Here is a 14009-nt window from a genome sequence, read left to right as displayed (position 1 = left end):
ATTGAAGCCCAATTCTTTAATTGTAGGGATCATCCTTCTCATGTTTTAATCTGATAATCTATATCTTTTAAATAGTAAGTTTAGTTTATTTACAATTGCTGTGAGTATTGAAATAATTGGATCTACTTCCTACCATCTTAATTTTTATTTCTATCTGTCCTTTTTTATAATTTTTGTTTCTTTTTTTGATTGAGGTTTTTTCTTATTCTATTTTTATTCCTATTTCAGTTATTTTAGAGAATTGCCCATATCACTTAAAAAGTTCAAAGCCAAACAATGTTTAACTCTCCTTTTTTACATTGTATGGACTTCATATGCTGAAGCTTCATTCAGCTTCCTCCTGGTTCACATTGTTATTGATAATATCATTATTTTTTTCTGTCCTTTATTGTCAGTCTACAAATTAGATATTATTATTGTTTTTGTTTTATATGGGCAACATTTATCTGGATTTGTATAGATGTTTACCATTTTCTTTACTCAGTGTTTTATCAAATACATCCTTTAGGAATTCCTTTAATTTGGTTTCTTGTTGGCATATGTTCGGTTTTCATTTGTCTATTAAATGTTTGTCACTTTTTTCTTGGTAGGTTGTTCTGCTGCGTTCACAATTTTAGGTTGCCAGTTCTGTTTTTTTTGTTGTTGTTTGTTTGTTAGTTTGTTTGATGCTTGGAAGATATTATTCTGGTGTCTTCAATATTCTGTCTTTGGTCATTCTAATTGCCTTTTCTTTGTATATGATCTGTCCCTTCTCCATGGCTTCTTTTAAAATCTTCTCTTTATCTTTGGTGTTTTTCAGTTACATAAATATGTAATAGAACTAGGCACTGATTTGTTTGTATTTATCCTGCTTGAGACACATGATGTTTCATGTATCTGTGGCTTTTTATAGTTTAAAACAATTTCTGGAAAAGTCATAGGCATTATCTCTTTAACCGCTCCCTCTCTTCCATTCTCTTTGTTCTCTCTTCCTCGAACTCCTGTTAGTCATTGATCCTCCATATCTCTGAATATTTTTGTATTTCTTTTATTATTTATTTCTTGTCTCTGCTACATTTTACATTGAGTAAAAGTGGGATGTGACAGTGGGAAATCATTAGTGACTTAGAAATTCCAGTTGGTCATTGGGCCAATTTTGATGCTACCTTCTCTCTTTTATTTCACACTTTAAAATAAAATTTGCAAAAACAAAAAAATAAATACAGTATGAGTCCAATTACTGGACCAAGGAGCTAAAAGCATTCTGGGTTTGTATGATGACAGCTGAGTTATAATAAATGAGAGTACTGTTCTGTGACTGCATTAATTATTCCCTCTTTAAATGTACAAGAGCAAGGCATTCTACCTGACTGTGTTATTGAGCTCTGCAGCATACATGTGATGGAGCTAAAACAAACAAGCAAACAAAAGAAACCACAGCTTTAGGATACTCTGTTCATGAATATAGCCTGAAAGTGATAATCAAGAAGTAAACTTTGACCAGTATTAAGGAACATTAAGCTGCCTATCTCTCAGTGAATTTCAGAATGATATTTTAAAAGTTAGTTTAGACTGGGCACTGTAGCTCATGCCTATAATCCCAGCACTTTGAGAGGCCAAGGCAGGAGGATCACTTGAGCCTAGGATTTTGAGACCAGCCTGGGTAACATAGCAAGACGCTATCTCTAAAAAAAAATAAAAGTAAAAAATCTTAGCTGGATATGGTGGTGTGCGCATGTAGTCCCAGCTATTTGGGAGACTGAGATGGGAGGATCACTGAGTCCAGAGTTTGAGGTAACTGTGAGCTGTAATCACACTGCTGCAGTCTAGCCTGGGTGACAGAGCGAGACCTCATCTCTAAACAAACAAAAAAGTCAGTTTGTCAAGGAAGTGAAACCCTTCTGAAAATTGGTGAATGTAGTCCTGTCAGAGATTCAGATTTTTGAAGATGCTGATACATAGAAGATTGGAAGACATGAATATCTTAAATGTTAACTACTTTTAATTCATTGGTGTAAGGCTCAGTGTTAACTGTCATGTATAAGATTTTATTATTTGTTTTATGTTGCTTCTGTATATACCTTGAGGTGTTTAAGAAAATACCTTGTTTCAAACTGGGATTGAAGGAAGTTATCTGCAGTCTTTAAAAAAAATTCTTAGAATAATTAAGAGAAATCATTATTATTGTACCAAGCCTGTGGTTAAGAAATATTTATATTTTTTCTTTCTTTCTTTCTTTTTTTTTTTTTTTTTTTTTTTTTGACAGGGTTGTTACAAGTTGAGTTGAAAACAAGAAAAACTTGCTTTTGGCGCCATCAAAAAGGAAAGCCAGATACTTTCCTTTCTACAATTGAAGCCATTTACTACTTTCTGGTAGACTACCATACTGATATATTAAAAGAGAAATACAGAGGGCAATATGACAATCTTTTATTTTTCTATTCTTTTATGTACCAGTTGATAAAGAATGCCAAATGCTCTGGAGATAAGGAAACAGGAAAACTTACACATTAGTTTTTAACAAGCCACTTATGTCTTTTTATTTTGCTAACATTAATAAACTTATGTTTGTGCTTTGTTTTTTCTTAAGAAATAATCATATATAATGCCTGTAAGACGATTTGAAAAAATTCCAGTTTCGTATATATCACTTCGTATTTCTTAAAAGGAAGGAAATTGTATCTAGGGGAATTTTTCAGAGATACTGTTGATTGAAAAACTTGTTTCAGAAGTTATTTGCTCAGTGAAACCTCAGTTTCATTGCTACATTTTAATATAGTCTGTTATGTCTCTGTGATTAGATATAACATATTCAATTAGATGTAATTAGCTATTTATTTCAACATCTTTATGTCTTTTCACCTGTACTCATGACCACCTTTAGAAGTAAATGGGGTTACAATCTGCTGGCTGAAAAATAGGTCATAAGTGATTTTTCTTGAGGTTAGTAGCAAACATAGGCAGAACTAGAATTAGAGTTCCGGTATCTAGGACTGTTTCTTTAAGTCCTAAGTTTGTTAAAAGCAGAGACTCTGGAGCTAGACTACCTGAATCTAAATCTCAGCCTTTCTGCTTATCAGCCATGTCATTTTCTTCCATTTGTACAAAGCAGACAATACTGAGCAACTACCTTATAGGAATAACTGAGTTAATATCTAAGGGGCTTTCAGCAGTACCTGAAATATAGTAAGTGTTATGTATATGTTTACTCTTTTTATTTTATTTGGAATTGTGAACTAATAATACTTGAAGCCTAGCTGCTAGTGGCCATCTCTGCTGCCAGGTGAAAAAAGCCTGACTTAGAATGAAGTCAGCAAAGGAAAGCAGAGTGGAGAGAAAAAGACTGAGTCCTGATGACATCATTTATTTACCTAGACCTAGTTGCTTGTGAATAGAGCCCTACTGTGCTGAATAGCTTCTGTCTGCTCTTTTCTATTCTGCTCCCTCCTCTGTGAGGTAGGTTCCTTTGCTCTCTTGCTTTTGGTTGGGTTCAACAAATGGGAAGCACCAGTGGGAGATTAGAAGTTGAGAGGAAAATGAAATGGTGTTATTTATTTCCCTGGCTCCTTTCCTGCCATGTCATCATCAGTTGGCTGTGTTCCTCTACTAAATAGTACCTTATCAGAAATCCTATCCCTTGTGTTCCCAAGCAGTTATCCCAGTTACCTCACTAGGTTTAGTTCCTGCTCCCTCCCTTTACCCCTTTTCACTTAGGGCTGGTAACAGCTTACAGTTATTACTAGCCCCAGGATAGTTCACTACCACTTGTTGCTTTACCTAAACCCTGCTCATACATTCGTAAATACTGTAGTTGTTTTATTACACTCTTCTCAAATATCCCCATTTGAAATAGCCTTCTATTTCTTTTGGGGACTCTGATAAATTCACCTGTTTGGGTGAAATAATAGCACATTTCCTGAAGTATATACAGTGGGACACATGATGTTTTATGCAGGAAAGAGTTCTTGGTGAAATTAGTTTGCTGTACATTACGTTGTTTCCCTCCCAGGGATTCAGAAGGCAAAACATTTTAATAGTTCTGAAAAGTCCTGAAGTAAACATTTTGAACTTTATTTAAGCTGATATATCTTAAACTTACTTGAATATGTAGCACTTATTAACATCCCATGGAAATAGGACATTTGGAGTATTGTAATTAAGAGCAATTCCTATTAATATACATGGGGCAACTGAGAATTAAAGAGGTAAGTAAATTATTGATAGATTGTACACCTAGTTAGTAGCAGAGCCTGTTCTAGAATCTGGAACTTCTGATTTGGTTTGGTTCAGTAAGGTCACCATTATATTATGCTATTCGTAAAAAGGAATGTGGATTATATAAGGCTTGAACATTATTAGTCTTACAGTCTTAGCCAAATAAACTAACTGGCTTGCTTATTTTAGCAGTTATTCTACAAGAATGGAATTAAAATAGATTTTTTTTTAATGTTTAGAACTTGGCCCTGGGAATAGAGGAAGGCTTGAATTGATTTAAGCAGGGCCAAAGTTGGATTTCTCTAGGCTAAATTTGGACTTCCCTGAGCCAAAATCTATTGCATTTAACTGGCTTTACAAACCAACTAAACATAACAGTTCAGAGGGAAAAGAAAAAAAAAGCGAGAGATAGAGAACAATTCTATCACTCATTTGCCTCCATCTCTCAGCTGGCGTAAGAAAGATGACCCACGTACTTCATAAGAGCCTAATTTACAGCTAAGTCCAGATAAAATCTCAGGTTCTTTTCAAAAGAAGTTAGTAATACCTGTTAGAACAATGAATTGACTATACTTGTCTTGGTTTCTTTTTTTTTTTTTTTTTTTTTTGATGTGATAGATGTAACAGTGGCCCTAATTCTTTATTCTTGCCTGTATTCATGGTCATTTTTCAGGTTCCTTTGAAGTACTCCCCCCACTGTGATTCTGGGTCATCTGCATTCAGAGATTTAGTGCATTTTTACTTACACTTGTGCTTCTGCTGTTGACATAAGAATATGCATGGCTGAGTTAGCCTGCTGGAGCATGAGACTCCATGAAACAGAGCCGGGTTGCCCTGGTCACCCTCACTGAATCTTGTCTAGATTGGCTGATGGCCAACCAAACCCAAGATATATCGATGATTCCAGCCAAAATCAGCAGAGTCATCTAACTGACACCTACCTGATTCCAAATATGTGAGCAAGGATGTCTATTATGCCACCAATGTTTTATAGCTATTTATTGTGGCTATAGATATCTCATCTTCGGATGCATCATCAGATCATCTTCTTCAAGTACCTTAGAAGATTCTCAGTCTCATGTTTGTTGAGCTCTTGACCACTTGCTTTGCCTTAGCTACCACCTCATATAGTAACAGATTACCAGCAGGTTTGTATGATTCCTCTGCTTGAGATCAATTAGCCATATGTTCAGAATCCCTGGCCTATAACAACACTTCTGGGCTTTAAAAACCCCATGCCACAATGACTGTTAAAAGGGCTAGGTGATGTAGTCTGGTAGGTTTGTGAAGTTAACTGTCTGAAAAACGTGGATCAGTGGACTAGAAGAAGCTGCTGGGTAAATTGCTCTTCTTCTGATGGACTGTATAGAGACACTGTTTTTCATCTTGCCTGTCCAGAAGTGTACTCTGTGGCCAAGCAAGTGTACTTACCACATGATTGGCAGTGTCTCCTCATGGCTTTTCATGAAACAGCAGCAAGTGCTACACAGTAATTTATCAGTTTGCATTTGCCTCCCATTATTGCCAGCCTCACTTCCTTTCTTCCTCGCTCTTACCAGCCTGGATTGTACCTTTAATAAAGTAATGGATATATTTCCTTTAGGGTCTCTTTTTCTAGGGAGGTCAGGTGTTTTAGTCTGGATTTAGTTAGAAAAGCAGCATTGTTACAAGTATTACATGAATAAAGAAGTTTAATAAAGAAATTAAGGTTTACCCCAATGTGAGAATTACTGGGGTAATGAAGGTCTGGAAGGCCGAAGCAGGAGAGATTTAGAGAAGCAATGACTAACTAGGTCAGCTGGAGATTCTCAAAGTACTCATGACTTCATTTGTAGAAACATGTATATCTTAAGCATATCAAGCGTCTCATTCCTCTAATCTTTCTAGGAGCCCTTTAGTTCATCCTGAAGGTCCCCCTAAATCCCTTCAGAAGTCTTAAAAAGGAGTAAATGGCCACACCTTTTATTTGTTCTTTTCTTTGAGGCCATGTTAATGGCAATCCCTTGATTTGGTCTTTGTACTAGGCTGTTTTTAATGATCACATTTTATTTGATGAGAAACAATTTTATTTTCCAGTTCTGCATATCCTAGGTTATGTATTTCATTTCAGTTCCATTTCCATACCCATTGCCTTAATTTTGAGCTTGTCTGTTTCTTACATTTCATTTTGAAAGAATAAGCTGACTGTTATTAAGTACAATAGATAAGGTACCTAAGAGCCTCGAAATATCACCAAATACCATGAATGCATTAGGTATATTTTTTTGTCTTCCATGTTACTGGAAGCATTAATTATAGCAACTTTCTATCTCCAAATACTGACAATTAAAAGACCCTAGTGAAAACTTTAGCCAAACACTGACCCTACATTGAAGGCCACCAGCCAAAAATCACCACCCATACATAGGAGCCAAACATCACTAGACACTTGGTGAAATCCTTCAAATAAAAAAGGGGAAAAGGAGGGGAGAAAATCCAAAGGAAATAGACAAACGGAGAATAATGGCAACAAAAAGAAACTCTTCAAAATAAGAGTATTGTATTCACAAAACAAGAATAGGAGAGTATGAAAAAGAACAAGCAATAAAAAGATCTCAGAAATTTAAAAAGTGATTGCTGAAATAAAAATTAAATATGAGTTGAAGTTAAAATATAGCATAAGAATAGAAAATTCTGAATTCCAAATACCTAAGGCCAATCTTAGTTAAAAGTTGTAAATGCAACCATAGGCTACATGTTACATTATATTTAATTAAAAACCTTAAGGGGAAAGGCAATAGAGCTTGTAACAGCTATTACCCTTGGTTGTAAAGGAGAAGGTTGGAGATTATTTGTATACCAACTACTTACGTTTACAAAAAATAATGAGCATTAAGTAGATGGAATCAAGGTCTATTCATACACTGTATATTAAGCTCTATATACACTGCATATCATCATCATGAAATTGAGTTTCTAGCTGGATTGCAGAGATGAGCCAAAGCGCTTCTCCCCAAATTATTATTTATTTATTTTTGAGACAGTCTCGCTCTTGTCTCCCAGGCTGGAGTGCAGTGGTGCGATCTCAGCTTACTACAACCTCCACCTGCCAAGTTCAAGCAATTCTCATGCCTCAGCCCCCCGAGTAGCTGGGATCACAGTCATGTGCCACCACACCCAGCTAATTTTTGTATTTTTAGTAGAGATGGGGTTTTGCCATGTTTGGCCAGCCTCATCTCAAACTCCTGACCTCAAGTGATCCTGCCTTGGCTTCCCAAAGTGCTGGGATTAACAGACCTGAGCCACAATGCCCAGCCTGAATTATTTTTAATTATGACATTTTTTGTATTCCCTTGAGGCACTGACAACTATAGTCTTATTTTATATGTTATAGTGAATCATATTTATCTAATTATATATTACAGAATATTTTGTTTGATGGAGAAAATTCACTGACCTGTGCCGTAATGTTTATACCAGCACTTAGCTGATTAATTTACTATGACCTCACTCTTTATTCAGCAATTCTGCCACTATTACTAGCTAATCCAACAACGAGGCCTTATTTTGGCTTTCTTTCGAAAGGTCATTTCTGACCCCAGCTTGAAGTTTGTTTATTTTCATTTGAAGAGATCTCTCAGAAAGTCAAAGAAAATAGGAGGAAAAAAACTTAAGATTAAGGGCCAATCTAAGAGGTCCTTCATTTGAATAATAGGAGTAACAGAATGGGAAAGGCGTGGAAAAAAATTTGTGATTTCTAAAATTGAGGGCATTAAGTCATTAGAGTAAAAAAAAGATGTACATTAAGGCTTATCGTCAAGGAATTTCAGAACACTGTGGATAGAAAATACTAAAAGATTTCAAACAGAAGAAATAGGTTGTATATCGACCAATAATCAGGATATTAAAGGACTTCTTAAAAACAGCATTGGAAACTAGAAGACATGGGGTGATGCCTTTAGAACTTTAAGTGAAAATAGTTTTCTATTTGGATTCTATTTTTAGTCATATAATCAATCAAGTATGAATATAGTATAAAGACATACAAGGTCTCAAAGGTATTACCTCCCATATATTCTTGAGATAAAGATGCTTAGGAGAATACTGAAGATGTTTTCCAGTAAAATGGAGAAGGAAACCAAAAACCAAAAAAGAGAGCATTAAGAAGTCAGCAGGCCAGGCGCGGTGGCTCATGCCTGTAATCCCAGCACTTTGGGAGGCCAAGGCAGGTGGATCACCTGAGGTCAGGAGTTTGAGACCAGCCTGGCTAACATGGCAAAACTCTGTCTCTACTAAAAATACAAAAATTAGCCAGGTGTGATGGCATGTGCCTGTAATCCCAGCTACTCGGGAGACTGAAGCAGGAGAATCACTTAGAACCTAGGAGACAGAAGTTGTAGTGAGCCGAGATGGTGCCATTGCACTCCAGCCTGGGCAACAGAGCGAGACTCCGTCTCAAAAAATAAATAAATAAATAAATAAATAAATAAATAAATAAATAAATAAATAAAAAGTCAGCAAAGGGAAGTGTCAGGGTTTCAGGATTCATTCATTCATCCATTCTAAAAAATTTTGAGTGCATACTATGTGTCAAATTATTGTCTAGGTGATGGCTATAGCATGCCAAGGTAGTAAGTGCTAAGAAGAAAATAAAGCAGAGTAAGGAACTGATAGTGACTGGTGCAGGAAAGGGGTGCCAGTTTAAATAGCATGGTCAGATGGAAAAGCCTGTGATAAGGTAAAATTGAGCAGAGATCTAAATGAAAGGAGAGAGAGTGAGCCATGCAAATAATTAAGTGAATGATGTTTTAATTATAGGGAACAATATGTGTGTGTGTATATATATATATATATATATATATATATACACACACACACACACACACAAAGGTACTGAGGCAGCAGTATACTTAGCATGTTTGAAGAATAACAAGGACACTAGTTTGGAACAGTATGTGGGAGGGAAAAAATGATAGAAGATGAGATCATACGGAGTAATAGTGGTGTGGAGCCATGGTAAGATGTTAAGGTTTTACTCTGAGTGATGAGATAGGAAGCCATCAGAGAATTTAAGCAAATGAGTGACAAGATTTGACTTATATTTTTAAAGGATTATTTGGCTTCTTTATGAAAAATAGACTGCAAGAAAGTAAGAAATAAAATAGGAAGGTCAATTAGAATGCTATTTCAGTAGTCCATTTGAGAGATGATATTTGCCTGGACAGGGGTTGTGATCATGGGCGAGTGGTACAGAATGACAAGATCCTGCATGTATTTTTAAGGTAGAGCCAGTATTTGAAGATAGGTTAGACATTGTGGTAGATATGAAAATGTGCTGCCTATATCCCCCTTCTAGGAAGGACTTGCTAATTAGCTGCAGGGAGTGTGGAGAACAGAAATCCACCAGTAACAGCACTTCATCTGCAACAGCTATAGAAAAAGCTTCACCTGAGGTTACCCTCGTCTTAGATCTCAGGGCAGCCCTCAGTGGAGATGTAAGGCCTTGCTACTTCAGCCTCATTTATTACACTGTCAGGCAAAACCTTCCCCAGAGCTCCCTCTATTACAACTTAATTTCTTCTGCCCAATCCTGCTTCCGCCCCTTCCCCTGACAGGTGACACTTTCTAATAAACATCTTACACCCCAAACTCCATCTCAGCATTCGTCTTTAGAGGACTCAACCTGTGGTAATTGTTAGCAGGGGTGATCTAAGCTGCCAATGAGAATCCCATCACGTGTGGCACATGGAACAAAAGCCCATGGCTCAAGGTGGTAACTTTTATTAGTAGTAAAATGAGAAGATTTACCCATGGAAGAGAACGTACCAGCGAGTGCAGTATATCAGGTATTTGAGACTCATGAAGGAAATAGTAAATTTAAGAATAACAGAATTGAATGGCCAAGTGCCACTAACGCTCTGTAGAAAGAGGGCTTCTTTGGTTGCATATAAATCTCATCTAGAATTTAATAGTCCAAGTAGCCAAACTGGTATTTGTCCTTAAGAATAAATACTGGAAGATCAAGCACAGAAAGTCTAGAATAGAGGCATGTGAATGGACATACTTGTGTCAAGTATGTACATGAACTGTGAAGGTCTGTATTACGTGCAGTGCTCACCAGAGAGCATTCAGTACTGAAGAGTCACTAAACAATAAAGCAAACTAAACACATTGCCTAGTTGACATCATCCATCCTGCCTCAGTTATTTGCCACCCAGTGCTAGCACAGTGGGCACATGAATGGAGTGTCCACTGTGGAAAGGATGAAGACTAAGCATAGGTTCAGTAGCTTGAGTTTCGACTTACCAAGGCTGCCTTAGCTGCTGCTGCTGTTGAATGTCCAACCTACAAGCAACAGAGACAATACTGCACACCTGATATAATACCATTCTTCAAGATCAAGTTGGTTACATTGGGCCCCTTCCATCCTGGAAGGACCAGCATTTCCTTGTCATAGAAATAGACACAATTTCCAGATAGGAGTTTGCTTTTCCTGTTTGCAGAGCCTCAGTCAGTATCACCATTTGAGTTTACTTAGTATTGCATTGACCAGCATGCGATCTCACATTATATCATATCAGATCGGGAAACCTATTTTATGGAAAAGCAAGTGCAGGAGTGGACCTATATCCGCAGGATACACTAATAATATCACTTTTTTCACCACTTGGAATCTGTCAGCTTGATAGAACATTGGAACAACCTGCTGAAGATACAGCTGAACACCAGTTCATAGGCAAGTTCCACAAGGATAGGATGCCATACTCCAAGATACAGAGTATATATTGGATCAATTATCCTTATATAGCATGTGCCGCAATATGAAGAATAGATGGGTCTTGGAACCCATTTATTCCTAGGGGTAGATGCAAAGAGAGTGGAAGAAGAGGTGCCTCCCTTCCGTGCATCACTTTTAATGACCCATATGGTACTTTGCACCTCTTCATAACTCTGAACTCTGCAGTGAGGGGTCTTGGTCCCGCAAGGGGACACACTTTTGCCAGGAGATATATAAAAAATCTCACTGAAAAACATAAGCTGCAGCAGCTACTTGGATACTTTGGGTTCCTTGTGTCCAGGGAGCAGCAGCCAATAAAAGGAGTCAAGATCAGTTGACCCTAATCAAGAGGAGATTGGAATCCTGGTTACACAATCTGGGTGGAAGTAATAAATGTGGCGCCCAAGTGATAAACCTACCAAATTGAGACTGTAATGTGTAGGTGTGGCAACCCATCCTCAAAAGGGCATGATGGCCTGGAACTCAGGCCTCTCAAGGAATGTGGGTCTGAGTTATACCAGATAAACCACCAGGAGCAGCAGAGGTGGTAGCAGAGGCTGAGGGAAATCTAGAATTGATAGTAGAGGTTGAGGGGATGTGACAACTATTGATGGCATTCCTGAGCCTGACTAAAGTAGCAGGCACTGTAGTTGGGTCTGTTTACTTCCATCTTCTATTGCATTCCCAAGCCCCACTGCAGCAGCAAGCACTGTAATTTGTCCCACTAATCTCCATCTTCTAAATTTCTGAGGGGTCAAGAAAAGAGGTTTCTTGATTGCTTTAGGAACTGCTCCCTAAACATACAGGGAGACATAGATCTATGTGGAGCAAAGGGTGGATTGTAATAAGCAAAGAGTTACACTTCCTGATTCACTTTCAAGAAAGGACTGACCTCCCAGTTGCAAGGAATGAGGTCAGCAGCCTCCAACTGTCAGCTCCTTCAGAGTCTGCTTCAACTGCAGAAGGACACTGTGCTTGAGTTCATACACTTCCCATGTCTGGTGACTGAAGTCCAGCTGAATGTAGCTGCCAAAGTTACCTTAATGCACATGGGAAGCAAAAAATCAAAGAGTTTAAACAGAATTTTGAGAAATCCCAAATCAGGTTTTTTTCAGCTCATGACATTTTGGAGTAGTTCATTATTCAGCAATAGATAACAGAAATTGGTATCAGGAGTGGGGTGTTACCATAACAAAAGGTTAAACCTTACATGGTAAAAAGGACTTTGCCTCTGTCATTAAGTTGAACACTTTGAAATGTAGAGATTATCCTGAATTATCTAGGTAGGCTCAATATAAGCATGAGTCCTTAAAAATGGAAGACGGATACATGAGAGGATGTCAGAATGATGGGAAATGAGAAGCACTCAACCTGCTATTGATGGCTTTACAGGTGAGTGATAGGAACCACAAGCCCCAAGTAGCCTCTGGAAGCTGGAAAAAGCAAAGAAACAGATTCTTTCCAGAGTGTCCAGAAAGGAATGCAGTTCAGCTAACATCTTGATTTTAAATCAGTGAGATTTTTGTGTTGGACTTCTACAAAACTATATAAGAATAAATTGTGTTGCTTAAGCACACTATAATACATGTGGCAAGAAGCTGCCAGCTAAGCCTTGAAGAATAGTGAACAAACTCTTACTGGAGGATGGGAAGGCAGTAAATAAATTATTGAATTATTGAAAGAAATGGAGTATTGAGTTATGCATTGACAGAATGCTTGGCAATAATTTTGCTTGTCTTAATGTGGAACAGAAAATGAAACTTCATAGCTTGTAGATGTCTTAAGGAGATTTCCGGGTGAATGTTGAAAGTACTGATTAACTTATTATGGCTGCTTCTCATAATGTACAGAAAGACATTTACTGAGTGAACTAAAGAAGAAACTGTTCAGTTTGAAAGCAGAATTTAGAGGAAATTTTCCAACCTAGTACTTGTCATTTTTTTATAGAAAAGGAAAAATACATGGAAGATGGAGCCAAAATCCCAGAGGGAGGAGCCACGAAGCAAGGAGAGCAATGGATTAGGAAACCACTACCAGAGGGATGAACTGAACCACAATCAAGGAATAGCCTCTTTCTTTGGTGTAGAGGGACCCTGAAAACAATTTTAGTTTTATGCTTCCTGTTTCCTTGTCTCCTTTTTTGAATGATAGTCTCTGTGTGGTGTTCCATCCTAGAAAACCTTAACTGGGACAAGCTACTCTCAAGCATCTTCACTTGCAAAACAGTAACTGAGGAAGTTTATTGTATCTGGACATGGTTTAGACAATAAGATTCTGAACTTAAACTTATGCCATAATGGAATGAGACTCTTAGGGTACAGAGTAAGTATATTTTTGCATGTTAGTGAGACAAGAACTGTGGCCAGGGGGCAGACTGTGATAGTTTTTGAAGATGTCCCTCAAACAATTCCTTCCCTTCCTTGGACTCCTCTCTTCAGAGGGTAGAGTCCATTTCCTTTTCCTTTTAATCTGGATTGGCCTTCTAACTCACTTTGACCAATAAAATGTAGTAAAAGTAAGGTCTGGCAGTTTCCACTTTCACTCTCCTGAACCTTCATATTAGAATTCCAGGATATCCTTCTAGAGATATCCGTATCTCTAGGGACATGGTGAGTCCCTAGAGACACGACATGAAAAGGCCACCTAGGGAAGAACTGAGATGCCTCAGTCAATAGCACTGCCTTAGTCAGTTTGGGCTACTATAACAGAAATATCATAGATTGAGTGACTTTTTTTTCTTTAAAAAAATGAGAGTGTGGAACCTGAAAATACAGTGTAGTAAGAGTGGAGAGAAAGGCCACCTAAGGAAGAACTGAGACGTCCCAGTCAATAGCACTGCCTTAGTCAGCTGGAGCCACTGTAACACAAAATATCATAGATTGAGGGACTTAAACAACAGAAATTTATATCTTACATTTCTGGAGACGGAAAATATGGAAACCCAAGATAGGGTGTCACCATGGTTGGGTGTTTAGTGGGCGCTCCCTTCCTGGTTTGCAGACGGCCATCTTCCTGCTATATCCTCACATGATGGAGAGAGAGAGCACTCTGGTATTTT

At 37.7% G+C, this 14009-nt stretch overlaps 1 protein-coding gene across 7 annotated transcripts in view; it reads left to right on the top strand.

Moving 5' to 3' along the window:
• Window positions 1–13804, top strand: part of DTWD1 (DTW domain containing 1) — a 34009-nt gene extending 20205 nt beyond the window's left edge. For 6 of the 7 annotated variants that reach the window (XM_063640703.1, XM_055279066.2, XM_063640701.1 and 3 more), the window contains one exon: window positions 2246–2575. In XM_063640703.1, the coding sequence (XP_063496773.1) occupies window positions 2246–2493 (248 nt within the window). In that variant the 3' untranslated portion in view covers window positions 2494–2575. Of the gene's footprint in view, window positions 1–2245; window positions 2576–12898 lie in introns of those variants that run through there. The other variant, XM_063640704.1, reaches the window with a different exon arrangement.
• Window positions 13805–14009: the final 205 nt, after the last annotated feature.

Source organism: Symphalangus syndactylus, chromosome 5 (genome assembly GCF_028878055.3).
Source record: "Symphalangus syndactylus isolate Jambi chromosome 5, NHGRI_mSymSyn1-v2.1_pri, whole genome shotgun sequence".
Lineage (NCBI taxonomy): Eukaryota > Metazoa > Chordata > Mammalia > Primates > Hylobatidae > Symphalangus > Symphalangus syndactylus.
This window is presented reverse-complemented; position numbering and strand designations above follow the sequence as displayed.